Here is a 27,563-nt window from a genome sequence, read left to right as displayed (position 1 = left end):
ATTTCATTTTCTTATTCATTTAAGAAATCGATACCTTGTTTATACGTTTCATAAACTTTGTCAATACCCAACATTGTTGCCAATTCGAAATTTGACCATGTAAAATTGTACTCTAAATATTCTCGATTGATCAAGTTGAACTTTTCGACAAATTTGACAAACTCCAAAAACACATTATTAACCACATCAGTGACAGTTACTGGGGAATTTAATCGAAGCAACAGCTGCTGTATCTCAATCATTGCATTGGGTACATATTCTTGCAATGTTGCATCGACTTTTTGTACATTTTTCAAATTGTACAATTTATTCTCTTTAATCGGTTCATAAATGGACGGTTCAAAATAATCATCTGAAAATGGACAAATCATATTGATGATGTTGTTATAATCATATAACCCACAACTTTGAAGTAAACTGGCAAGTTCCAAATCGGTCAATTTGGCAATTAATTCATTATTCAAATCATTAATTTCCAAAACTTTATCCGACAACAATGCAATCGGCATGACTTTGGATTGTATTAAATCCAAAAAGTTGAACCGTATGATATATGAGTCTCTTTTGGTAAAGGTTTTATTATCATGTACATGATCAGTAAACACCTTGATGGGCTGGTTAATAATTAAATTTAAAAACCGGTCATTCTCATCTTGCGATAAATGAAGGATAGTATCACTGGCAACCTGATCAATCATCGGTAATATTTCCGAATAAAACTCAATTATCCATTCTGGCGGTTGCAAATCCAGATTCAACTCCAATCGCGCCAGATTGCTCGATGCAATAGTGGCAATTTTATTCGACACAATAGTAAAGATACGTTCCTGACACGCCCGCACCAATGCCTTCATGGTTAAAACAAGGTCATCTGAGTGGCGCAATTGTTTACCAAACATCATTGAATAAAGCTCGACTAAGTTGAAAATGTGGAAAATGGTGAGCAATTTCGTTTCTGTTGATATAATCTGCTCAATTCTCGACTTTATTGGTTTTGACAACGCCTTCAAAATCATATTGGTGACATTTTGTATAATACTGTCGAATTGGTGGTCATTATCATCACCCATGGTGAAGATATTGGTTATTGTTTCCGACTCATTGACGGCAATCGAATGAATATAGGCGAGAAAGTCACCCACAAATCGGACAGGATCATGTGCCGATAGGAAAAGTGGTCTAATATCGGTGCTACTCGATGCAGCGCTTCTTGCACTGGGTCTTCTTTCATCTGACTGGCCATGTTGTGGCTCAACTTGTCCTTGAATCTGGTTATAAAATTCATGCAACAAATCCTTGGATCTTGACTCGCTAAACTTGTCAATAATTTCAGCAAATCTATCCTTGTCTTTAAGGAATTGGAAACATTTGTGTAAAGTTAATAACCGACTTTTGGAGTTGAGGGAATACAAATTGTCCAATGTTCGATGACAATAGTGCACAGACCGCTCTATAGCCTTATTGATGACGGCATTCGTTTTGGACATAATTTTCAACCCCAATTGAGGGTTGTCTTCAGCCAACAATATCGAGCAATTAGCAACAATGTTTTCTGCTTTCGTCAATGCCAGGAAAAAATCATCATTCAAATCGCCTTGCAGAAGCACATACTCTTCATACTCATTCAACGTGAATTTATTTTTGAATGCACTCAAAAGATCCTTTTTGATTCCAATCAATCGTTTTTCTCCGTATAGTTTATTGACCGTGGTATTGAATTCATGCAGAAATTGAAAGTTTTTCTCCAACCGATGATTTGTTTGCGTGTTTAACTCGTTTAATTTCTTCAATTTTACTTCCATGTGTTTCAACTGCTTTACTATTGGTTGGTATTCCTTTAAAATGGTGGTTTGGTTTTTGATCAATTCTTGCTCAATACGCCCCTTTAACTTCTTTCTTGCTACTGTGCCAGTAAACCCTGGCTCAACAAGCTCTTGGTAATACCTTCCATCATGATCCAGCTTGTCTTCAAGGCCAGTGAAGATATCTCTCATCCGGGCATCACTGATGGAACCATTTAAAACTCTTGACAAACGTGTACTTAATGAATCAGTGACATTTTGGTTCACTGTGACAGACTTTGTCTGAGCCTCTTCGTTTTTTAAAAGAGACAATGAAAGTTTGGCATATTTGTCCATAGCATTATTCTCATGAGACCGGTGATTGTTAGTGGTGGTGTCATTATTGGAGGAGGTGAAATTCCTCGATAGACTGAATGCAGAAATCTTTTTGCTGAAATTTTCCAAATTTGATGCTATAGGTAGCGACAACGCTGGCTGTGGTTGAGGTAGATTAACATCTTTATCATCTGCATTAAACGTGTCGAATTCCACGAAATCCATTAGATGTGTGTACAAAGTAACTTTGTTGGCGGTGGTTTGACTAAGGTAAAGGTTTCACTCTGACCGCTTTTTTATTTTTTTTCACGTTGATTCGAAAAGCTCTTGCAAAACGCACCACGTATATTTAAGAAAGTTTAGAAAAGCTATACACATAGAAATGAATTATCGCATCATCAATGAGAAAACGGTTGGTTTCTATATAATCTCGCAAATTCTCGTATAATAAATCGTCTAAATTACTGTGAAAAAAGTAACGGTTTGTGTAAAATCACACTGTATTGAAGTAAAATATATTCGTAAAAATGAGGAAACGCACACGCCATTGAAGAATGTATCCCTAGCAGTGGCGATGCTCTCTTCCCGTTTATGTTGTCAAATCTTTGATGCTCATACTTGGCCTAAATTTGGAATTGTTTGCATTGGATTTGTTTATTTCAGCAGCTATCAAAATCGAGGAAATCCCATCCTCCATCACATTTTGACCAGTTTTAAAAGTTGAACGCGTGTTGCTAGAACCATCATCTTCAATATCAGTTTCGTCTTCAATTGATTCCGAGCTCCTTGAAGCATGGTTATACAATTGTTGACCTGGCACTGGGAATTTTCTTGCATTACCATCACCACAACCACGACGCTCTTGACTCAAAGATTGAAGACACTTTGAAGCGTTAACAATCTCAAGCAAGTCCGTTTGCGATTGAGGTTTGGTGTGAGTAGTACCTTGGGTAGTAGATTTCAGAGAAAATATTGAATTCAATGATTCACTACTCGTTGAGTTGGGGTTGTCGTGAGCAAGATGGGGGTGCAGATTTGGCGTTGATAAGGGCAAGTATTGGTCCTCGTATGGCTGTGGAGAGCATTGATTAGTGTATTGACCAACAGTTAATGGTTTTCTAGACGACACTGGTGAAAAAGTACCTACCGGTGGAAGTTGTTCGACGTCCACAAACTTTGACGAGCCACTGCTTATACTGACGGGTGACGCCAAGCCAACAGATCGATCAGAAAAAGGTAGCTGTGACTGTTGCTGTTGCACTTGCTGTTGCACCACTAACGAAGGCGATTTGGCACTTGTCTCCGTCTCCCTTGGTTGTTGCATTTCAGACGAAATCAGTGGTGGCAGTTGAGGATGATGATCTTCATTTGAATTATTAACAGGTTCGGGCAAGTCTTGTTCCTCAAAGTACTTTAAGTCATCCAATTTCAACTCACCATAACCAGAATCATGGGGATGCAAACAAGACTCAGGGAAATCAGCACCAAAGATTGGAATCAAAGCAAACCGGATATGATAGCAAAATCTTCTTGCCAATATTTTGCACAACTTGTAAGGTAACCAAGTACCTTGAATCTTTAAAAATCCACCTCTAATGCGTTTAATGTAGGCTTGGTATTGCTTTGGTGTCGACTCGAGTAATTTGACGATATCAGCCTTCAAGTGTGAAGCACTTGGTGGAGCTGAACCTTCGACATTTAATGATGCCTTCCAAATTCCGGTCAAATGAACAAAGCCAGTTTCGTAGTCCCAAATTATCCAGTGATCGTTAACCATGTACTCAAATACAGTAAGAAAGTTTCTTTGAGGGTCCAAAGCTGAAGTTGAGTATTTTTTGGTATCAATTTGAGGATAAATGGTTGTGTTTAGCTGTTGCACAACCGATGATGGGATCTTATTGGAATTAATCAATTGCGAAAGATCGCGATGAACTGGATAGTGAATTGCATCCTCATTGAAGACAAGTGTTTGCCGAGGTTTTCTATTGTGGATCAGAGAACCGCTTTTGGAATGCAGCTTGGGATCGTGCGAACCATTATTTGCAGACTTTGGCCTCCTTTTCCTTTTTAACAGTTTACCTACAGGCTTGGTGATCTTTGCTGAAGTACCTTTGATCTCAACATTGGCATCAACTGAGTCGCTTGGATAAGATGCCTGTTGCGAAGCTTTGGGAGTGGTGACTATATGTTGAGGATGAAGTGGCAATGACAATGGTAATAGCTGGACCGGTGAATTGCTTGAGGGATATGAAGCATTGAATTGGGGTTGTGGACTGGTGTAAGCAACTGGGTAGCTTGGAGGACTAAAACTATGTGCACCTCTCTGGACTGCCGAGTATGGTAAAAGTATAGGTGAAATAGGCGAAGTTGGTGAATTTTGGGTAAATACATATTGCTTATTGACAGGCAGACGAAGTTGGTGGTGCAATTGGTTCAGTTGAGACACAACGTAAGGAAATTGTGGTTGTGCAGCTGTAGAATTGTGATTTTGCTCAAAATTCAGATGCAGTGAAGGAGCCAATGGCGCTGGTAACAATGTAGTAGTATGAATGGGCAGTTTTTGTTGCTGCAGCATATGAAATTGATCTTTTTTGGGCGGCGTGGTTCTCTCAAAGGCTGCTACGCCATTTGTGAGATGGTGAATAGAGGGTAGCTTCGGAGTTGTCATTCCGTTCGACTGATTTAAAGTGGATGAGGACATTGATGATGAAATGGAGGTCGATTTCTCATGTGAATTTTGTGATGGGGATCTTGAACTGTTGTTGAAGTTGTATCCAATTGGACTAATGGTATGATTTGATGTAAGCATTGTTGTTCAAGTGATGTTGTATTCTGAATTAAAAGCCTCAATATGAAAAGTTTAAACGTTGTAGAACTCTTTTTTTTTTCCTTGTTTCTAAAATTTGACAGTACTTTAGTATTCTTTTTATCACTAAAAGTCAAAATGCAAGAAGCCTTCAGTGGTGGTTGTGTGGAATATTATGTTGATTTAGTTTTGTGGTCTAGACCTGCTTTATGGACCCAATTGTGTAAAAAATTTGGAAGACAAAAAAAAAAGTAAACCAATCACAGACACACAAACAAACGCAGACAGTTTAAAGTAGTTAGTGGTAATTTGCTAAGTGTGGATTAAGTTCTATGCGTTATTCTTTTGTCTTTGTGGCCCCGCCTTGATTAAAATACTTTTTAGATTTATTTTAAGACAACCCAACTGAATTTTGTTTGATTAGGAGTATATGTCTGTATTAGATAATTTCTTAGGTAAGATTGTCTATTGTAGCTGTTTTGTGTAAGTTCAGCTTCCTCGAGTAAAATGAAATTTAATCAAGTGACACAAAAATTGGAAAAAAACTGTCTATGACACTTATAATAAATAATAATTTCTAAGACAATAACAATGAGGACAAAAAGGTTATTATCTGGGGGTGCAAAAATAATAATAATATTCTAAAAGGAGGGGTGTAGTATTTATTTTAATCCCTTGTACTTTTTTGCACTGTTTCCTTATTCAATTTTTCATAAATTGCTCTCTCTTTACACACAATTACTGTGTTGATGTGTCTGGTGATAGAATAAATACTCCTCCTCGACCTAGATGTTCAACTCTGTTCCTTTGATTTGGGACTAGCCTGTGATTTGATGGTTGTAGGCAGATTCTTTCCAGTAGGATGCGAATATAAAATTTACTAGATTGACCGTCGAAGCGACACTATAGAGATATACTTGTTTGATCAGGACTCCGGAGGGGTACTTGATTAACTCAATGATCTCAAAGTTTTTGATGGTTAGTCTCGTTGACTCTCACTGTGATTCTAGGTTTGAAAAGTGTAACTTTTAATTGCAACTTTTAATAACTGGGTTTGGATAGTTTGCGTAGAGTCTGGTCGTTTCCTTTCGTGGTGTTTCGTTAATGATTCTCTTTTCTAGTTGGCGCTCGTTTGACTGTTGAGATAGTTCAAAAGGCTGGTGATGTACTCAAGTTGTTTTTTGGTCAATAAGTATCGTATTCAAACCAAAAGATAGGAAGTAAAATCGAAATTTCTTTGAGGCTGTGATACCTATATATACCCATAAACTCCTATGTAGTATATATGAAATCTATTGACTAATGTAACTCAGATCAGACAAAAAAAAGACAACTTTTGGCTATTGTCTTTGAAAGCTATTACATCATTACACAAAAGAATTAGACTAAAACCAATGTGTGCCTTCTTTGTTTGTTCGAGAACCGCAATTCTTAGACCTTTAAAACTACGGGAAAAGACCTTTTAAAGTTTTTATGTCAAGGTTACATTCAAAGCCTACTATTTTTAACGTTGAATCAAGTGGTTAGTCCAACAAATATTAAACAATAGACTCCTATATACAGACATAACCCCCCGTCCAACATTCGTTATGCATTTACAAAGTTAAATGGCTTTCAAAGGGCCCTTTTGACTGATGACAAGTTTAATATTGTAATAAATAGGAAGTATATATTTGCCGTTCAACGACTACAACTCCTACGACAACTACAACTACGAAGCCATCATATGTCGTTTTGTTGTTTTATGTAAAGCAACAAATCGATTGCAATTGGTTTCTTTTTTTTTTTCAATAATGGGCAGTCTAGAGTCAAAAAGAAACATTTGATTATTTTATAGTTGCTATTGATCGCTATTATCATTTCTAATGATATCATATCTTTTCACATTGCAAACTACACCTACATATATAGCACCAACAAATACGAAAGATACTCTACTTATTTACCACGCCACATGTACCTCTTCATACACATTGTGTCGTATGACACGTCCATGCGGTGTAGAGCAATTTTAGTATTTTTCGTTTTCGAGTTTTTATCTTTTTCCCACCACGGACAGATGCAAAAATTTTATTACCGGAAAGGAGAACACAAAGGAAACGTTGTAAATGGCTCAATATTAAATCTATACTCCTTGTCTCTCACTAATGTTTGGACATATATATTTATATACCACTTTCCCCTTTTAAATCTACAGAGATCTGAACAAAGCCCACTATATCCTATTTGAGGTTACTTGTCCCGTCATCTTTCCTTCCAATATTCACTGTAAAAACAACATTTCAACAATCTATCCTCCTCAGCTTATCAAATCCAGTTATTGCTGTTTCAAGACCCTCGAAGGTTTTGGTTTACTTTTACTCTTTAGAAAACAACTCATCCATTATTTTTGCCTTTTTTTAAAAACTGTACAATTGCTTAAATTAATTCCCCGGTTATGTTGTTGTTGCGTTGTTTGCTTTGTGGAAAAAAAGGCGTGGTGTTCGAGTCAGTCAGTTTTATCGTCAAAACTTTCTTCTTCGGCACGGTAGTGTGCTTCTTCTATTATAGTTTATGCATATTCTAGAATACTGGCTGTGTATTTATTCCATTGCGCACTCTTTGGGTTTATACCTTATCTCTCTCTTGTTGGTAGATGATATCAACTCTATATGTTGCAGTTTAACCTATTCAACCTTCTTTGCAATAGTTACCATCATCATCAAACGTAGGTTGGTAACTTCCCCCTACCATAGGTACACATGACCAATCGCTTTTGTCTTTGAACGAGTGAGTAGGATAGGGGGTGTATGATAGAGAGTAACACTCTTGAGAGCAAACTTGTCTCCAATAATATACATCACTTGATGACCAAACTTGTTCTGTGGAAGGGGCTAAAAGCTTAACAATCAAAAAAAGAAACGTTAAAGTCCGAAACTAAACTGCTCTTTCGAGAAAAATAAAGCCTATTGGATGATGGTACCACAAAGAGTTGGGAACAAAAACAAACTGCAAAACCTGTGCATATTGCGTCAACCAAGAAGAGATTAACGAACAGCCAAAAGTTTTTATTTGCTTATTTCGCTAATGATCTATTAGCATCTTGAAGGTACGCTATACTCTGGCAGAGTTAACTTGCAAACTAAATAGAGAATTCTCATTGAATGTTTGCATGTGTGTTTATTCGAAACATTACTACACACCTGAAATTCGGCCAAATACGTGCAAGTCTAGACTTCTGCAATCTTTTCTTTTGTTTTTATTTTAGATTACACTTTTCTCCTGTCACTATATGGAAAAACAAAGAAGATGATTTATGGGACAATAAAGGGAAGGTTTTGATTTAAATTATTTCTCGAAAGCAACTTTAAAAAACAATGCAACAATAAAAAGTCGTCTCAGTTTTGTGTAATCATCATCCAGCGGTGTGTAATTTTTGCACCCAGGAAAATCACTTGCGGTTTTCTTTGGCTTCTATTTTTAAGACATCAAAGATACAGTACCACCCGATATAAGACTACGTTTCTAACAATAACTCAGATAGAAACAATCATACATCTGTCGTCATTACTTGTACAAGGCAATGTAAAAGAAAATTTGTAAAGAAAAACAGATTCTGTCAAATTCACAGTTTTCTTGTTTACTGTTGGGTGTTTAACCTTTTGTCACTAACTTTAATTTACTCCTAGAACGTGCAAAGAAATTTACAATTAACCAAATTAAGTAAATAGTCGCTTTCGGGGGAAATTCGTTAGTGTTCTCATGGCAGAACAGTTTTCGCACGTTTTTCATTGCATCTATTTCAAAATCGTGTCTGAAGAAAAAATTTCATGTCCTTATAGTTTCCATCTTTGACAATAATGTATAGACTAGTATTGGTTCTAGATCGAAAATAATCTGATGAATAGGTGTGACCTACCACAGTCCTCAGCTCGAGTTCAATACGAATAATTTACTCATTCGTTTATTTATCAAAACCTAATCTTTTGCCAAGACAAAATAAACTTCTATTGTGTATACTATTATATAGCCAAACGGAGTCTAATATATAGCCACACCTCCAAAGGATACCAATCGCCTTTAGTATGGCTATTTTCGAAAGTTGTTTCTGCTTTCTAGACCAGCCCTGCAAAAAGCTTGGAGAACTATATGCAGGACGACAAAAATTTACGATTTACCGGATTTAATCCTCTTCCGAATTGAAATTTATCTTAAGACTGTCTTTTTTATCTTTTCATCAGATCTATCAATATCAAAATGCATCGAAGGTTGTACACGACTAATACCAATCCCAATCGAAGGATAAACCCTCATGTATGTACTACTACTACTACTACTACTACTACCACTACTACCTCATGCTCACTCCTTTCCCCTTTCGCATATTTTACCGGTTGAGCCCACTAGCCACTGAATCTCCCCTCCTTTCCACTCCGGTTGTTCCATGTGCACAAACTGCAACAAATATGCAGCATATCACCACTAGTCCTCATTATCTCTTACAGCATAAAAGTACAACTACACGAGAAAATGCATATTCTCTCCAGACAAATCGGCAATATTCTTCATCATTGGTCACACCAATTTTTCAATTGCATGGATATATCATCAGTGGCGTAAACAAAGAAACTACTACATGTTCTGAATAATACTAACATTTGAATTCTAGACGGTTTTCTATACACAATTTTCAAGGCCGTTTTTAAAGATTTGTTTTCTTTCACTCGGAACCTATTATGGATTGATGTATGCCTGGGAGTACTTGGAAAGCAAAGAAACTGAACGTCAACATATAAGTAAATAAGTGGTCAACCAACTATGTGTTCTGCTTAAAAGAGTGAGTTGACCAATTTTGGATCAGCTATGGCTACATTACGTCAGTTCTGGGAATGCATTTTTACCGATAGCTCCATTTGACGTGTGCGTTTACAATAATTTCTCGTTTGATAGTCAAATTAAATCTATACATACTATCCCACTATGGTCCTCTCAGCCGCTCTTTTATTGTTTCAATCTCTTTGCAACAGCATCCAAGAATTCAAAGGTGGTTACATAACTAGATCTATCGGTCTTACCCATAGTCAAGGCCAAATCCTTAGTCATGATTCCATCAATTTGAACGGTGTCAATGGTGGATTTCTCCAACTTGTTGGCAAATTCAACAACTTCAGGAGTGTTGTCCAATCTTCCTCTTTGAGCAAGACCTCTAGTCCAAGCATAAATTGACGCAATGGAGTTAGTTGATGTTTCTTTACCTTGTTGGTATAATCTGAAATGTCTAGTGACAGTTCCGTGAGCAGCTTCTGATTCAAAGGCTGATCCATCGGGTGTGACCAAGACTGACGTCATTAAACCAAGGGATCCGAAACCTTGGGCAACAATATCAGATTGAACATCACCATCGTAATTCTTCAAAGCCATAACGAAACCACCTTGTGATTTGATCATTTGGGCAACCATATCATCGATCAATCTATGCTCATACCACAATCCTTGCTTTTCAAATTGATCTTTATATTCCTTGTCGTAAATCTCTTGGAAAATATCCTTGAACCTACCATCGTACTTCTTTAAAATAGTGTTCTTGGTAGACATGTACAATGGCAAGTTTTTACTCAAGGCCATTCTGAAAGATGCATGAGCAAAACCATTAATCGATTCATCGGTGTTGTACATGGCCAAGCCAACACCAGGACTGGTGTATTGGTAAACCTTCTGTACTTGAGTTTCTCCACCATTGTCAGGAGTAAACCTCAACTCCAAAGTGCCCGGTTCCTTAATAACCAAGTCAGTAGCCTTGTACTGGTCACCAAATGCGTGTCTTCCAATAACGATTGGCTTCTTCCATCCGGGAACAAAACGAGGCACACTTGGAATAATAATACTTTCTCTGAAAACAGTACCATTCAAGATATTTCTAATTGTACCATTTGGGGAGACCCACATTTTCTTTAAATTAAATTCCTTAACTCTGGCTTCATCAGGTGTAATGGTGGCACATTTGACACCAACCCCGTATTTCTGGATTGCATGAGCAGCATCAACAGTCACTTGATCATTGGTGGCATCACGGTGCTCAATTCCCAAGTCGTAATACTTCAAGTCAACGTCCAAATAAGGGTGGATCAAATCCTCTTTGATCTTGTGCCATATGATTCTTGTCATTTCATCACCGTCCATCTCAACAATTGGATTCTTGACTTTGATCTTGTTTGATAAGGTTGCAGATGTAGATAATGAACGAAGATGGTTCAGCAACATCTTTGCACGGTTCACAGCTGATGCGGAAATCATTATTGGTTGAATGGAGAATAGTTGAATCCAAGTGAAACAGTTTTGAATACCGTCCACTTTATGAAATTGTATTTTGATGACAAATGAATCCTAATTTATCACTTTTTTTTTTTCTTTTTTTCCGACGAGTGGTGGTGGTGGAAATGAAAATTTAGCGCGATCCAGCTCTTTCCGATACCGGTCGATTTCGTGATTGAATTTTTGAGTCATAAAATTGCCAGTCACTTGACCACCCTCGGCCTTCATTGTGCGAGACTAACTCCTTTTGTGTTGCCATGAAAATACGCTGCTTGTGTGAAACCAAAGTCATTTAAAGGAGTGCCGTGGGTATCAATGATTAATATACACCCGCTTTAGTTTACAATCGTGGTGTTGTTTATAAACCCTTTCGTACATGCATTGATCCAAGTACTGCCCTAGTACTAGCTCCTCCTCAGTTTCTCTTTTCTTTCGTAAATATATGTGACAAATTTCGTGCGATCAAAAAGAAAGTAACTTGGTTGCAAAGTTACGACATTGTACCAAACCAACTGTTACAACCCAAATACAAAATGGACATCAATTCACACTATATCTGTTGCGGAGTATGCTTCAATGACTACACAGAAGCCAAACAGGGCAATGACTATCTATTGATGACATCGTGTGCTCACATAAGCTGCCACGGCCACTTTGTAAATGGTGAGTGATTAGAATAGATCTGGTTTGGAGCATAACGACTAACATACATTAGACAATTCTTCTGACGAGGGGAAAAAGCTACGTCGTTGCCCAATATGTGGCACTACAGATGTAACTACAGTGGTAGTTGATGAATCTATGCCATTAGAGTTGCAAAGATTCTTTACGCCAATTACACAACAAATTGATGAATTCAATAGCTCATGTAAATTCCAATTCATCAACCTTGTTGACAAGATAAACCTTTTGAAACATTCCAATAGCAAGTTGAAAGAAAAGGTGGCAAAACAGAAAGACTTTCTATATGCTGCTAAAGAAGAAATCACTCATTTGAACAAGTACAAATCACGAACAGAGAGCCTCAAGCAAGAAGTCGAAAGTCTCAAACAAAAGATGGAGGAGTGTAATCGACCAGAAACATTTGAGCTCACCAAAGATGCCGACATTGAGTATGGTAGAAACCAAGAAAACGAAAATAGCTTCATACAGCCAATAACCAAGCGTCCACTGGAAATGCCATTTAACTTTGCTCTGAGTACCTTTATCAGCAAAATTCATCAACAGTCAATGGGGAAGAAACTAGGCACCAATAAGCCACATGCGGCAGTGGCTACCATACAACATCCCAACAAAAGATCGTTTTATGCCGAGTCAACCAAGATAGGAGAAATAAATCCTTCCAACCATGCTCCTCTTCTATCATCAGGCACAACATCATCAATATCCAGTTCTCGAGCCAATTTCCAAAAGTTGAGCTTGAACAAATACGCAAACCTAGGCGGAAGAGCAGCGACTAGCCAACTAGCATCGAGAATAACTGCAAATATGCGAATTGGCACCTTGAACCAAAGTAGTGACCGGAATAATGGGCTTGGCGGTGGGTTTCGGACAGCCAATACACATTCCAACATGATTAGCAAGGGTCCGGTTTTGAATCGAATATTGAAGAAACATTCACTGGGATCCTCTCGACATTTTGCTCACTAATTTTTGCGAGACCAATTTAGATGGACTGTTTGCTGTTTTCATGATCAAAAAATAACGTTATCTCCTCCTGTTCTGATACATGGTGTACTACTAACTAGCTTTGAATGTCATAAAATTTAGTTTCTGACCCAGCAGTTGCTTTTCCTATGTATATATGGCGTAGTAGTAAATTATAATATGTTGCCGTGGCTGTCCTAATTCGGAATAATGAATTTCAGCATGGGTTTCTTTTTTTTTTCCTCCTTTCAAATTCATCTTCTTCTCAACTATATTTCACTTCTTCACTTCTCTTTTTTCTCTTTCTCCTCCTCTTCCTCTTTCTCTTTCTCTTTTCCTTTGGCGACCAGTTTATTTGAACCTCTCTTCAAAGGGAAAAGAAGCTAATCAGTTCCACTGAAACCATCTTTATAAAGATACAAGTAAGACGATTATCCCCAAAAGTGATACACTTTTTAAACTGGATCTTTTTTTTACTTCTATCTTTAATCATTGATTGATTTGGTGCAAATCAATAGACCCAAAAGATAGTTTCAGGTGGAGGGCTCTCAAAGCTTGTGATAGGATTAGAGTTCTTTCATTTTTTTTTTGTTTTACTATATTTCTACTTACCTTTGCACTTTGTCTCCTCAAGCCAAAGGGGTCAAAGTTTGAACTTTACAAATACAACACCACCCCTGTTCACCGTCGGTGGTTGGCAAAGCATATTTTGTCTGGCTGATCACACGCACACAGAAAAGAGAGCTACCATTCCACACGCGTCGAAAGTCACACAAGAAAATACTTACCAGATACGCACACAGGAAACTAAACCATGTCTGTCCCAAGTTCAGTCGAACCTAGGAACCCAGAAAATGTACCCTGTATCGAAGAGTTTAAAGACGGCCTCAAAAAATTGACAGCGAAAAAGGCGTTTATAGAGTATATGACTCAATTGGCAGAAAATGCGGCGACCGATGCAGATGTTATTTGCAGATTGATCGAAAGAAAACTACTCAATTCACCGAAAGAAGCCATAGTCTACACCATCTATCTCATTGATAGTATCATCAAAACTCTCCATCCATATAAAACTTTGTTTGCTCCAAAGATTTATGGGTTATTTGTTCATGCCTACACCACTTGCAGCGCAATGGAACTTCGTGAAAAGTTACAGGCGGTATTCAATTCATGGCGAGACCCCCCGCCTCAGTTTTCAATGGATATAATAAACAGGATCGATCGATTTCTCACACAGGCTTCTCAAGTCAGCGATAGGGAAAGGAGAAAGGCGTACTTGACTCCCGATGGATTGTCATACGAAGCAAGGGAGTGGATACGATACACCATGCACTTGGATTGGAAGTTGAGCGTATTGGAGGCTGACTTGGAGCTCCTCAGCGAAAGAGAATTGACGTTGTACAAATATTTTCAAAGAGAGAGAAACAACGTAGTGATTCGGATCAACGATCTTTTGGATTCAATTACGGAGGATATGAGACCGAAATCAATAGGCGAGCATATTGTACCTGTGATTATCCAGATACCAGACGAGTTCAAACTCCATGCGGCAAAGTATGAACAGGACTTGCGCGAAATAAAAATTGCATTGGACAGGCTAAACCAACGACAAGACGAGTTTGTATGGGATATTCGAACTCATACCGAATCGCTTAAGAAGGATCAGGCAATAAAAGATGCCATCAGAAGTAAAAAAATGAGATTCGAAAATTTTGTAGCAGAAAACGAGGTTGTAATTTGTTTTACTCCTAGAACCGAGTACTTTCCAAGCTCCTCCAAGGAAGCAGACTTTGCAGATGTTATCAAAAATTTTGGAAAACGTGTTGTTGAGACAGAACCGGTAAGAATGATAACTAATGGAGAAACAGCTGGGCAAGTTGCAAAGCCAGTGCAGAATCGTGATTCTGTTGGACCAAAGGGAGAGAAGGTCATTAAAATCAAGAAGGAAGTTACGAGTGAGTCGTTCAATCCAACACCAGCTAATGACATGTTGGGGTTATTTGGAGGCTCTAGGAGCAATCTTTTTAACAAAACCGATATTGACAGTCGAAATTTGAATGCAAATGATAGCCCATTGTTTGGTTATCATGGTGAGACGACAAATAGAGCAGCTGAAGAACGTAATGATTCCTTACATAGCTCTCGTGTGGATAACAATAGGTTTTATGAAGCTAGTAATAAATCACAAGAGTCAGTGGATACAAGTGATATAGAGGTAGCTTCAGTGATATCTTCTGATGGGGCCCACGAAGATGGAATCCTGCAAGAACATGACACAAAGTTAGACGCAGTTGCTGTCAAATCAGATCCAAAAGAAGGCTCAAAACTAGCACCAATTAAGCTTGAAAATGAGAGTGAGGTTGATTTGGATTTCCCTCAATCGAGGGTGGAAAAGGAGAATGAGGGGACCAAGACTGTCTTGGATAGTATATGCGCCGGCGACCTAAACCAACCTGATATTCAGCAATACGATACGAGACCAAATTCAAATGGACAAGATGGCTGGCGTCAAGATGTCGAAGATGATTGGCATGATCCAGAGAGTGTTTTCAACGAATCAGCTCATAACTTGCAGCCGTTAGAAGATTCTATACCGGTTGATAAACAGGAGCCAAATGACAACCTGGAGAAAGTTGACGAACAAATACCACTGACCGAAGAAGGGTTAAATGCGGATAATCCCCGGATGGCTGAGCAACAGCTTAGTCGACCATATCAGGGTCCAGCATTCAATACTGGCCAACTTTTAAGTAGGGCACATAATTCCTCACGAACAAGTACCACCAACACAGCTCAAATACCAGATACAGAGTCACCGGAGAATGAAGGGTATTCAGATATACCCTTGAGCAAGCTTAAGCCAACAGTTTCCCCTCATGTATCACACGAATATTCAAGTCAACACGATGCATCATCTAGAATACCATTCGCTAATTATAGACCACATATACCGCCTCCTCGACCTTCACCACCCCCATCGGAGTCCCAATCGGGCACAGCTCCTGAAAGCTCGCCATCGGATTTCAAAGAACCATTGATAGCCTTTAGGCCTCCAACACCCCCAAATACATCGCATGCACAAGTCAAATCAAAGGGTTCGTCAATTGAATCAGAAGAAAGGACACATCATCATAATTCTTTAAAGAGACCAAGGTCATCGCCAGGTGTGGAGGAAAGCTCCCCAAAACGATTAATGTCGTCGTTTTCCCATCCTCTAGCTGCTTCAGTATCTGATATAGATACTTCATTACAGGATAAAGTGCAACTTCCATTTCATGAGTTTCCTCCACCACCTCTACCACCATCGCCATCGCCAGCGCTGCCGCCTGCGGAAGATGAAACATCACGCGAAACCAAAGAAGCTCACAATGCAGACCAAGATTTGAAAACAGAGTTACCAGAGCACGCTAGACCTGAATATACAAGGAAGCTTAGTCTCAGTGAGTTTAGGCAAAAGATGCAGCACAGTGATCTGCATGCTAGGCCAACAGCGTTGACGACTATGTCAACAATTGCTCAAAATTCGCTGTCTAACAAAGTGGCTAAAATTACACATACGCCCACAGTTTTAAAGTCGATCCTTCGTGATCCTAAAAGAGGGGAAACCAGGGCGACCAAGAGAGTTAGATGGGACCCGGCATTAAACGAATAGTCCCGTTCTGTGTTGACTCTAATTAGGTTAATAATTTCAATAGAATCGAAAAAGGGGCTGATAAAAGTCAACTACTAGTTAAGAGAAGTGTAGACCGGTGTAGAACTCACAGTTTGAACGAGGCACACATACACACACATACAAGGACGACTCGTCTGTGCTTGTAGCCTGGATACCAAATAATACAGAAGGGAAAGCTTTTAACGATTAAACAAATATTCCTTCAATATATATATAAACTTGAATAAATACAGTTGCATTTAACTCGATAAACCTCATAAACCTCAAGTAGTTCTTCTTAACTCCATTTCCAACCCCTAGAAAACTTATTCGTCTTTAGCATTGAAACCACCTGATTTGTAAATTTGCCAAGTCGAGGTCAAGAATGGGAAAGCGAAAAAGAAACCCAAGACACCCCAGTACCATACAGCGAAAGGAATGAACTTTCTACCTTTGACTTTGAATGGCAAGTTTGAGTAAACACCTTCTTGTGGGTGACCGTAAATGTTTTGCATATCACCGCTCATCAATTTGGCGGAGATTTGGAATGATCTCTTTGGTACTATGGATGAGGTCAATTGTTGGACTGGGGTCTTGGTGAACCTTTGTAAAATGGATCTGGTAAACATGCTGTGTGAAAGGTTGTATGTAGTTTGTGTTGTAGATGGGAGGTGGTGTAGATTGGATGGATGAAGAAAAATTGATGTTGTTTTATTTGAAAGGTTATGCTGGTCGTGTGAAGATTACCAATGTTTTCTATCCAATGAAGTTACAGTTGTTGAAATTTTATGCAGCAACAACACACAGACAAACAGAACAAAAAAAATCACCTCATTAATAAACGAAAAGTGGTAGCACCAAACATTAGCTATGACAAAACCAATGAAAAAAACCCAATAAAAAAATAGAACAGAAAGAAAAGGTCAAAGTGTATAATATCAACAGAAGCTTTATAACAACAACAAAAACACTAACACACAAAGATGGCTATTGCTCCAATCACAGGTACTTTAAAAAGAAAGATCATAACCGATATCACCATTGGTTTTGCCGCCGGTTTCACCTTGGCCACTTTGTACTGGTACACTGAACACACTCCACTTGTTGCCAAGAGAGAAGCTTACTACGCTCAATTGCAAAAGCAAAAAGAAGCTGAAGATGTCGCTTAAGGGGAGAGAGGGAGTGAGAGAGAGTTTTGAATAATGCTACAGAAAGACAGGAGTTTAACGGATTCATGATCTATATATAATAACTTGCATGAATGAAATACACACAAACACTTATTTATCAGGAAGGAATCGAGGTGTAAAAATTCTAATCTGTGATATACAGCCAGAGGTTATGACTGTTGATTATTCCATTCGAAATCACTATTATTTCTTTTGGCGTTCCTCTAGCTTTTAATCTCTCTTCGAGATACTTTAAACATGTCATCTCACTTCTTGTAATTCCTCCAATAAATACAATGATCAAATACCTCAGCTTGTCATCATTCACGTTGTCCATATTCATATCGACGCTTTTACCGGCTAACATTGTATTCAACCCTAGATTGTCCCAATTTGGCCGCGACTTGACATTATTAACTGGTTTATATTTTAAAAAGTCACGAAAGTATAGTGATTCAATGATTCGGAATGTTAGCGGTACTGTGTTTCCCGGCAAGGTAAAAGATGGGTTGGGGTACTGTTGCACAAGGTTCGTCAGATCTTGCTTTGTTGTACTCGTTTCTGCTAGATCATCGTCTTCATACGGATGCAAGTTCCAGAATTTGTTGACAAGTGTATAATTGCTCTTGAGTACATCTTTCCCGCCAGTTATTGCAACATCGCTATCGTCTTCATGAAGAGGACCAATGCTATGATGCTTCTTTTGATTTGTCAAGCCCAATGATGTTAAAAAGTCGTTTGAAGAATCGTTGATGACCCTAATCAATTTCAAGTCAACCAACTTTTCGAAAGCAATTGCAGCATTTAACCCGTAATTGTCCTGCAAATCAGTGGAAATCTTTTCCAAGTCTTTGCTTGGAATGCCATCATTGATGTATCCAATTAGCAATATCGTTGGCCATATGAATTCGATTTGGTAATTGCTATTTATAAAAGATCTCAAGTTGGACATTTGCAATTTGTAATCCATTTCAAAAATGTCATTTTGTAATGTCAAAAACTTTTCATACTCATTATTTATTTTATGAAGCACTGCTTCTCCAATCACCGTATGCTTTTTGATTAGATCCTGTTGCAATGTTAAGCTTCCCAAATTGGATACCAAATTCTTCATGTCATCAATATTTGTATCTCCTGAATTACCCGAATCTTTGAATTTTTGTTGAATCAATTTGGCCATTTTATTCAACCTTGATCCAATAGCTGAGAAATTTAAGTGTTTTAAATCTTGATTATACAATTCATCATTGGAGAGGTTTTTGCTGACATCACCCTTCAAATTGACTATGGTTTCAAACTTGATTTCAAATAAATCATCGATAATACCGTGATACGTTAGTTGGCTAAATAGAACGGGCATAATATCCAAATTACGTTCAATCACAACCAAATCTGTATTACTATGCAATTTGTCTTCGTAGAACTCAATCTCTGGCGGCGTCATATGCTCGTTCAAGTAACTGGGTATCTGGGCATGTAAGAGAGTTTTGATGAGCAAGTCAGAGTGATTCCCCTTGCCATATATGTTTCGAAGCTTGAATAAGTGTTGGTGGTTGTTCTCATTTATCCCCATAAACAAAACTTTAAGAACAGCGTTAGTCAAATGGCTGATTTGCTTTAATGGTCTAGAAAAATAATCATCTAACCCTGAGTATTGGCTAATTTCGGTGATCAATATCCCATCTGTATACAACGGTTCGGTATTCCAATTGAATACCTTGATTTTTGATGTTATGCTTATAGGTTTGAGCGGTTCGGAGAAGGCTAAGATCTTTTCAAAATCAAAAATGCCATTAAACACTTTATTAACCTGGTATAGGAACGACTTGGACAAGTCTTTGATTATTATGTTGAATTTCAAGCCGTGGTTTTCACGTTGCATGTGCCGTATATACTTTTCCAATTTTGTCAAATTAGCTTCTGATTCGGGAAGCAATACGATTAAACTCGAGTACTTTGATAGCACAGAAGATGGTAATCCCATCAAGTCCTCATTTAACCATGCGACGTTTTGGCAATGGCCATGTTCTTTGATGATCAGAAATGTTGTGAGACTATTTATTAATGGCGAAAGGATTGGATCCAACACAAGTAAATTTGAAGTTGAGTAGATCTTGTTCAACTGAGCTAGGAGGTGTTCTAGCGTTGTATCATTGAACTGATTCAAATCTATAGGGGTTGTCTTGATAGTCATCAGGGTGCCATTGATTAGAACTGGTTTACGAAGAAGTGTTGACATTTTTTTTTTCTGACCACCAAAAGGCGATTATTCGACTGCAAAAGTCTTTATTCAAAACAATTCTAGATATATAAATTCTATAAAAAGGACAAACTACAACTTGGCATCTCTTTCCGCTCCTGCAAGCTTTACTAAACCTTCCTGAATAACACTTGCAACATGAACACCGTTGTGATTATACAACTCACCTTCAAACAACACTCTATCATGCGAGAAACGAATTGTTTTGAATGAATATGTCATCCATTTAGTCACATCAAAGTCATTATCGTGAATGTATAATATATGATCAAGACTAACGCCAAAAAAGTTTTTCATATTGTCTTGTACCGATACGTCACCAAGTCTCAATACTCTTGCGAGAACATTAAGAATTAATGCATCAGAGAGGTTTGCTAACCCAACAAACTGGAACTGTTCGTCAACATTCGTTAAAGGTTGATTATACCCTTGTTCATTATCAATACCCCATCTTACTAAAAATGAAAATTTACGCTGGGCAATTGGAACATCCTTTTCGTATTCGGATTTATCCAAATGTATGAAATCAGGACAAAATTTGAAATAACTCAACATATTTGACTCACAAGGAGAAACAACTAAACTATCTTCTCCGTACTTCTTAACCCAATCGTGCAAAGGAGTTTGGAATCGGAAGGGCTTTTGTGGAACTTTGTCGTCATCCTCGTCATCTTCGTCGACATCACCGTCTTTACCCCTTTGTTCAAATTTGGCTGTCTCCTCTTCCCATTTGGTTAAACTTTCTTTATAAGAGTTTTTCTTGGTCAACGAGATATTGGCAAAAAAGACAATTTTACCATTTTGGAAACCCTTGACAGCCCTGTTGCAAAAGGTCTTACCACTGGAGATTCTTTCCACTTCCCATTCAATAGGTGATTCGTCAGTAGCAGCTCTAACAAAGAACGAATGCAACGAGTGTGGTTTAAATTCGGGTTCAGTTGACTTCATAGCAACCAACAAAGCTTGCCCAGCAAGATTTCCTCCATATACTCCTGGAGCAATGTGGATTGGTTTAACCAATGGCTTCTTACCCACATATTTGTCGTCACCTTTGTCTATTACACCAAATTCCTCTTTGACATCGACTGTTTCTCCTCTAACGTAATTTTCGCTATTCATTTCGTGGTTGAAGTTGAAGTAGTAGTTATTAGTTGTTGTATTAGTGATTGTGTCCTTGTTGTATAGGAAATATGAATTTCGATGGTATTTAAACAATGCTGTTTTTATTTTTTTATGTCCGTCAATGTATGTGGGATTGTACCCCACATGCAAAATGATAAAAAAATGAATTTTTTATATCTTTTTTTTAGTTTCTTTTACTCTTCCTGCACAAAGACAATTTCTATTAAAACCGAGCTATTAAAAATAAAAAAAATTAAAATTTCATACTTTACTCTCCAGTTTCGATTTATCACAAGAGAGAAGAGAGAGAGAGAGAAGAGAGCTGCAAAAAACAAAATAGGAAAGACGCGCTTAGTTTGGATCCACAGTAAACAAAAAACAGCAATATCCACTACGTGGAGACTGCGATGAACACAATTTTTTAAAAGTCTATGAAGCGATTAATATCTAATAAATATATTCACAACACCTTTTCTCTATCTATAATTTTGCTGTTGGTTTTACAAGGTACAATCGTTCTTGTATTATTGTGGCAACTTGCTTTCCCTTGTCATTGTACAAGTCGCAAATCATCAAAGTTCTTCCATGCTCTGATCTGGTGGGTCTCAAGCTAATACCCACCCATTTTGTAGCATCAAAGTCGTCGTCGTGAAAGTAAATTGTGTGGTCCAACGAAACGTCAAAATCAGCATCTACCCTCTTACCTAAAACAACAGCAAACGCTCTTGACAAAAACAGCCAATCAGTAACCCAGGTGAGTAAAGAGTACTTGTATTCTTCAGGTATCGACAAAAGGGTTTCACACTCGGGAATACCGTACTTTATTAAGTATGGATAAACACCTTCTACTTTAGGTTTGGGTGTTTCTCGAAGAGTCGTGTGTAAGTTTGGATTAGCGATTCCCTTTAACTTGCTGATATCATAGTGTAATAGCTCCGGCGGAGGGTCGATTTGGTGGCTGAAAGGCACTAATCCATCGCTTCTTGGTCGAGTTACATTTCTTGTAGTCAACGAAATGTTCGCTGTGAACACCACCTGATCTTCTTGACACCCAAGAACCATTCTGTTGGCAAATGATTTACCATTAGATATCTTTTGCACCCTCCACTCTATAACTGAATCTTCTTTAACACCTTTTGTAAAAAATGAGTGGAGGGCATGTGGTTTAAAATCCGAAGGGACCGATCTCATAGCGACTAGAATTGCTTGGGAACACAAAGCCCCACCATACACACCATGACGAATAGCTAAAGGCTTTTTCAATGGCACCTTTCCACGATATTCAGTGTCGGAAATTTTGTCCACGTCAATCTCTGATACAAAATCAACTTCAGCTTTGGGTGGCCAGTGTGGTGGTTGATTCTTCGAAGGATCAATAATGAATGGTTGATCTTCCATTGTAGTTTTCTCTGGCAAGTGTTGTTACTAAGGAAGAAAGATACATGGGAGGACTGAAAAATGGGAGATAATTCAAGAAAAGAAATAAAGCATGGAAAAAAAAGAAATTTATAAATCCGCGATTCGCAAACACCGTTTACTTCTTCCAAAAGAATAAATCACAAGCCAAAACAACAAAACAAAGAACAGGGAATTTCCGCAGTTTGAAGACCGGCCCCTAACAGAATAAGAGTCAACCACAGTGAGGATGAGTTGCCAGTAGCATCACATATTGTTTAAAATTACAAAAACGTTGGAGGTGACAGATGGTGGAGTCATAAAAAAAGCTATCCTTTAAACACTGTATTTTTAGAGAACATGTAGAGTCGGGGTTACTAACCAAACGCAAACGGCATTACAGGGTACCGTAAAGTTTCTACACTTAATCCACTCACTGTTGTAAAATAAGTAGTGCACGCTATCTCACGTTTCAAAGTAACTCTAAAGATTATCTAATTTCTCTAAAAGAATTTCTCCAGTCTTTACAATTTAGAACTGGTGATGTACAACCTTTCCTGTACAATGGTCACAACATGTTTGTTATCTTCGGTGTACAAATCAGCCTTAACCAAAGCTCTATCATTTCCAATCCATTTGAAACCCAAAACATATACAAACCATTGGTCGATATCAAAATCGTCTTCGTGGTAATAAATATTGTGGTCAATTGAAGTTTCAAATTTTGGAGGAACCTCCATACCTACATGTGGAACTGCCAATTCAACCGCTACCCAGTCGGTCAAAATAGTAAGTCCAACGTATTTGAACTCTGGTGTCACATTCTGGTGTTCTTGATAGAAATTGGCGTCGTCTTTAATACCCCATCTTAATTGAAAAGCATACGTATCCTTATCCTTCTGGTCTTCGTAAAACTTTTGGTACACGAATAGGGGTAGTGCTGCATATGCCAGCGGTTCACCTTTGAGACTCTGGGTTGTTAATGTCTTTCCGGGAGGAACACTGTACTCCATCTGTGTACTATCCTTGTGTCCCGTCTTTGACGCCGAGTTTTTAGACGTTAATGAAACCATTGATGTGAATACCACAACATCGTCTTGCAAGGCACGTAGTTTCCTCGTAGCAAACGACTTCCCAGTTGAGACTTCTTCAACTTTCCATATAAGTGGAGTTTCCTCATTGACAGCCTTGATGAAATGCGAATGAACAGAGTTGGGCGTGAACCCCGATGGAGAAGATCTCATTGCAACAAGAATTCCTTGACCCACAATGTTACCACCATAGACTCCTCTAATCTCCTTTGCTGGTTTTCTCAATGGCTTGACACCACGGTAAGTTTGCTTATCTATCTCAACAACGTCAAATGCAGCTTTCGCATCCAATGGTCGCAACACCCTATCAGCCTTGATATCAGACATTATGGTATTTCTTTGTTGTATATTTTAGTTTGCCCTTTGCTAAAGAAAATTGTGGTTTGCAATCGCATTTATTGCGGAGGTTTTGCCGATCTTTATGTAATTGTAAAATGTGTTTTTACCGAGGTGTTAATGTTTTTTCCTTTTCTTTTTCGTGGGGATATTGCACGGAATAGAGCGACATTTGTCCGCACGTACTTAGAACAATATAAAAACGCAACACCAATGCATAAGGGACTCATCTCTACACAGAAAAATTGATATCACACTAATCAAAGAAGACGAAATGAATATAATTTATAAATATAACTCTAAAAAAAAGTAGAATAATCAAAAATATCCTCAACCGTTAAAAACCAACCTATTTTACAACTTTGCAACATTGACCTGTTGTATGCTACCCTCCCCATTGTACTTCTCATGGAGTTTCCTTGACCTCTCAACCAACTCGCCTGGTAAAAACCCATAGGCCTCTTGAACTGCAGTAGCAATGGCTTTACCTTCCAATGTATAGAAATTTACCACAGCCAAGATTCTGTTATTACCCATGGACAAGAATCTATAATCGACAAAAAGCCAAGAACTGGAGTCGAAATTTAAATCATGGAAATATAACGTGTGGTCTAAACTCACACGAAAAAATTGAACGTCTTTCCCGGTGATAGGCAACCCAAGTGCTTTCACGAGTGTAGCCAACCATAATGAGTCTGAAGCAAAAGCTAACCCCAAGAATGATTGTCTAATGTAATCCTTGCCCAAGTTGTAATCGTCCAAAAACTTGACGTAGAACCCAAGCTCTTCATCCCCTACTTTGTTCATGTTGAAGTTGTGAGTTTTCAGAAATATTTCCTCAGGGATGGCATGGGCAATGTTTCCATTTGTATGTTCAAAATAAACAAGATCTTCAATGTTATCCTTGTATTTGAAAAACTTTGGGTTTGGGTTTCTCTTGAACTGAAACGGCACACTTCTGATATCTGCTCCAGATTCTACCAACTTCTGATGATCAATATCTCTCTTGTCAAGGTGGTTATCTCTAGTAAAAGAACACTGCAATGTGAATGCCAATTGATCTGTGTGTGCTTGATAAGCAAAAACAATCCTATTTGAAAAGTTTCTCGAGTCTGAAACTTTAATCACCTCCCATCTAAGAACACTATCTTTTGAGCCAGCCTTGACGAAATAGGAATGTAGTGAATGGGGTTGGAAATCAGGTCTATCAATTGATTCCCAAGCTACATTGAGACCTTGTGCGATAAAGTCGCCACCATAGGTGCCTCTAGCACCCTCTCTGAATGGTTCTACTGGATAGTTACCCTCATATACCATTTTGTTGCCTGCTTCCGAGATGAGTTTGACAGAGGTCTTTGCCTCGATTTTCGCTACTTGGTCGTTGTTGTATACTTCGTTTCTTAATTTTTCTAATGGCGTCGTCATGATTATAAAACTGTGTTGTTGTAATGGATGGTTTGATGTAAATGTGATTTTACAGGTTCGATCCAAAGCTTTGAAGAAGAGTGGGAAGTCTCTTTGTTATTTATAAATGGCTGGCAAACGTAATTTTGTACTTTAGTCTCGTCTTGTACCGAGGCAATACTTGATTGTTACCGCGATGACAAATAAACAAGCTTTTTATTTTTTTATTTCTTTTTTTTTTTTTTTTTCTATATACGCAGTTACATTTGACTCGGTTCTCCTCCCACTGACGTCAAGATGTAGCTTGTTGGGGGTTGTGTGGCCTCTGATTTCGCAAGCAGAAAAGAGAATTTTGATGGCACTTAATATCTAGATATATAGTTCAACTTTGTAGCTAGTTATCATCTTGCATTCTCATCTCTACATGCATATGCAAAGATTTGTTCTTCCTGGTTTGGAGCTTCTTTATCTATCTCTGTGAGAGAAACTAGCACAAGAGAGTTACGCCTATTTGGGTTATGCCACTATGAGTTGTGAAGGATAAAACCTTCCAATATCCTTTTCTAAGTTCACAACTCTGCCTCTAATACGCTAATAAACTTTCACAGGATACACAAGACTTTTGCTTCTTTCTCGTATAATGCAACGAAATCATAAACAAACAAACCGTCGGAGTTTAGATAAAAAAATTTTAGTTTAAGTAGTTCTGCGTTAGACGTCATGTGAAAATTTACAGCCGACTGTTGTTTTGCTGAGAACTCCATTTTTTTGCGTGAGATGTACAGAAAGCACATGATCAGGAAGCGTTTGATGATCTAGAGCATCTTCACTAGAGACGACTACAGTCTAAAACGTTTCCATAAATAGCTTCCAATTTATTCTAACCAACTTTACAAACGCGATTTATCAGCTGTGGTAGCAACACCTTCTGACAAAAGAGCCAATCCTTCTTGAAGAACTGTAGCAACACATTTCCTGTTTTCATTAAACATGTATCCACGGGCGAGGACTCTACCATTGCTTAGTCTCTTCATCTGATAAGTGAATGCCAACCAATCTTTGCTAATATCAAATGCTGAGCCATCTGTGGGCTCGTATTCATCATTATGAAAGTATATATGATGATCCAATGACATGGCGTTATAATGTAAAACATGGAGCGCATTCAACGATGATCTCATCAAATACGTCGCATCTAGCTCAGGCACGTATTCTTCACCTCTCTCTAGTGATGGCGCCCAAGGAATATGCAACACACGAGCCAATGTTGTGATGAAAGTGCTGTCGGAAATTTCTCCAAGCCCAACGTAGTTGTATATAGGGTCTTTCACCGATTGGGAGTTTTTGGGTCGAAGTATATCAAGCTCATAGCTTTGCATGTTTCCAACAGCATCTGGGAGCGCATCTTTCACTTTATCGTATTTAGCGCCTGGCTCAGGGATGTTTTTCAACCCAGTAAAGATTGATATCCATCTTTCTGCGAAATGTAGTTTTCTCTCCTCAGGAGTTCTTCTATGATCCACAAAGTCATCATCGAAAGCGTTCCTGCAAAAGTCTGTATGTTGGACTTGGTGCAACTTGTCGGGGTCAGGGTACCTGGTTTGAATTAGTGGTGGTGGAATATTCTCATCGATCTTGTGTAATGGTTTGGTTCCTTGCTTTCTCAATATAACCACACATGTAAGTCTATTCTTCCCGCCTTGTGACACAACAATGGATCTTTTGCTTATCAACTCATCATCATATAGCTTGGTAACTTCGTATTCCATAGGAGTCTTGTTGTTTCCCGCATTGATAAAAAATGAATGATACGAGTCTGGGATCATCACCTCATTCGTAGTCTCCAATCTTGTCGATTCTATGCCAACCAATAGCGACTGGGCAATCATATGTCCCCCGTAAATACCCCTAGCCATTTTGACAGGTTTCCTTAAACAGTGTGCACCTACATAATGAGTGTCATCGATTTTGACTACACGCAAAGACTCTTCGAAATCTGGACGCGGGTTCTCTCCAGCACTGACTGTCAACATAGTGTATGCAGTTATGTAATTGTTTGATGTGATGAAGAAAAAAAAGGCTATGAGGCCGATTAAAGTAGTCAACTGGGGCAGTTGTAGTAGAGATGTGTTTTATATATATATATATATATAGTTGAAGACTAAAAGTATGAACCTTCATGGTACTGTGAAATTTTTGTTCTTTCAGTTTTGTGTAACACAGTGACAAACCCCACATGAGATTACGCGGCAACCTACTGTTTTTAGTAAAAC

The 27,563-nt window shown here is 38.3% G+C and overlaps 12 protein-coding genes across 12 annotated transcripts; 2 read left to right on the top strand and 10 right to left on the bottom strand. All coding sequences in view use genetic code 12, as the record gives it.

Annotated features, from left to right (window-relative positions):
* Positions 1-11: 11 nt before the first annotated feature.
* Positions 12-2,342, bottom strand: CANMA_002041 (Golgi transport complex subunit; the record flags this gene model as incomplete). The annotated part of the gene is made up of 1 exon (XM_051814067.1): positions 12-2,342. One exon carries the CDS (start codon positions 2,340-2,342, stop codon positions 12-14), a length of 2,331 nt encoding a protein of 776 aa, XP_051672360.1.
* A 364-nt stretch (positions 2,343-2,706) lies between these two features.
* CANMA_002040 (uncharacterized protein) lies at positions 2,707-4,926 on the bottom strand (the record flags this gene model as incomplete). Its single annotated transcript, XM_051814066.1, has 1 exon — positions 2,707-4,926. One exon carries the CDS (start codon positions 4,924-4,926, stop codon positions 2,707-2,709), a length of 2,220 nt encoding a protein of 739 aa, XP_051672359.1.
* Positions 4,927-9,903: 4,977 nt separating this feature from the next.
* Positions 9,904-11,196, bottom strand: IDP1 (isocitrate dehydrogenase (NADP(+)); the record flags this gene model as incomplete). The annotated part of the gene is made up of 1 exon (XM_051814065.1): positions 9,904-11,196. The coding sequence occupies one exon, from the start codon at positions 11,194-11,196 to the stop codon at positions 9,904-9,906; it is 1,293 nt and encodes a 430-aa protein (XP_051672358.1).
* Positions 11,197-11,747: 551 nt separating this feature from the next.
* Positions 11,748-12,864, top strand: CANMA_002038 (SUMO ligase; the record flags this gene model as incomplete). The annotated part of the gene is made up of 2 exons (XM_051814064.1): positions 11,748-11,780; positions 11,956-12,864. 2 exons carry the CDS (start codon positions 11,748-11,750, stop codon positions 12,862-12,864), a joined length of 942 nt encoding a protein of 313 aa, XP_051672357.1.
* Positions 12,865-13,675: 811 nt separating this feature from the next.
* CANMA_002037 (uncharacterized protein) lies at positions 13,676-16,513 on the top strand (the record flags this gene model as incomplete). The annotated part of the gene is made up of 1 exon (XM_051814062.1): positions 13,676-16,513. The coding sequence occupies one exon, from the start codon at positions 13,676-13,678 to the stop codon at positions 16,511-16,513; it is 2,838 nt and encodes a 945-aa protein (XP_051672356.1).
* Positions 16,514-16,839: 326 nt separating this feature from the next.
* Positions 16,840-17,142, bottom strand: COX8 (cytochrome c oxidase subunit VIII; the record flags this gene model as incomplete). Its single annotated transcript, XM_051814061.1, has 1 exon — positions 16,840-17,142. The coding sequence occupies one exon, from the start codon at positions 17,140-17,142 to the stop codon at positions 16,840-16,842; it is 303 nt and encodes a 100-aa protein (XP_051672355.1).
* Positions 17,143-17,827: 685 nt separating this feature from the next.
* Positions 17,828-19,876, bottom strand: VPS33 (tethering complex ATP-binding subunit; the record flags this gene model as incomplete). Its single annotated transcript, XM_051814060.1, has 1 exon — positions 17,828-19,876. One exon carries the CDS (start codon positions 19,874-19,876, stop codon positions 17,828-17,830), a length of 2,049 nt encoding a protein of 682 aa, XP_051672354.1.
* Positions 19,877-20,014: 138 nt separating this feature from the next.
* TES15 (Tes15p) lies at positions 20,015-21,061 on the bottom strand (the record flags this gene model as incomplete). The annotated part of the gene is made up of 1 exon (XM_051814059.1): positions 20,015-21,061. The coding sequence occupies one exon, from the start codon at positions 21,059-21,061 to the stop codon at positions 20,015-20,017; it is 1,047 nt and encodes a 348-aa protein (XP_051672353.1).
* Positions 21,062-21,544: 483 nt separating this feature from the next.
* Positions 21,545-22,462, bottom strand: CANMA_002033 (uncharacterized protein; the record flags this gene model as incomplete). Its single annotated transcript, XM_051814058.1, has 1 exon — positions 21,545-22,462. One exon carries the CDS (start codon positions 22,460-22,462, stop codon positions 21,545-21,547), a length of 918 nt encoding a protein of 305 aa, XP_051672352.1.
* Positions 22,463-22,983: 521 nt separating this feature from the next.
* CANMA_002032 (acyl-CoA thioesterase) lies at positions 22,984-23,877 on the bottom strand (the record flags this gene model as incomplete). The annotated part of the gene is made up of 1 exon (XM_051814057.1): positions 22,984-23,877. The coding sequence occupies one exon, from the start codon at positions 23,875-23,877 to the stop codon at positions 22,984-22,986; it is 894 nt and encodes a 297-aa protein (XP_051672351.1).
* Positions 23,878-24,240: 363 nt separating this feature from the next.
* CANMA_002031 (uncharacterized protein) lies at positions 24,241-25,311 on the bottom strand (the record flags this gene model as incomplete). The annotated part of the gene is made up of 1 exon (XM_051814056.1): positions 24,241-25,311. The coding sequence occupies one exon, from the start codon at positions 25,309-25,311 to the stop codon at positions 24,241-24,243; it is 1,071 nt and encodes a 356-aa protein (XP_051672350.1).
* An 869-nt stretch (positions 25,312-26,180) lies between these two features.
* Positions 26,181-27,323, bottom strand: CANMA_002030 (uncharacterized protein; the record flags this gene model as incomplete). Its single annotated transcript, XM_051814055.1, has 1 exon — positions 26,181-27,323. The coding sequence occupies one exon, from the start codon at positions 27,321-27,323 to the stop codon at positions 26,181-26,183; it is 1,143 nt and encodes a 380-aa protein (XP_051672349.1).
* Positions 27,324-27,563: the final 240 nt, after the last annotated feature.

This window comes from Candida margitis, assembly GCF_024628925.1.
Source record: "Candida margitis strain CBS 14175 chromosome Unknown scaffold41, whole genome shotgun sequence".
Lineage (NCBI taxonomy): Eukaryota > Fungi > Ascomycota > Pichiomycetes > Serinales > Debaryomycetaceae > Lodderomyces > Lodderomyces margitis.
Note: the sequence above shows the minus strand (reverse complement) of the source record. Positions and strands in the feature narration are given on the sequence as shown.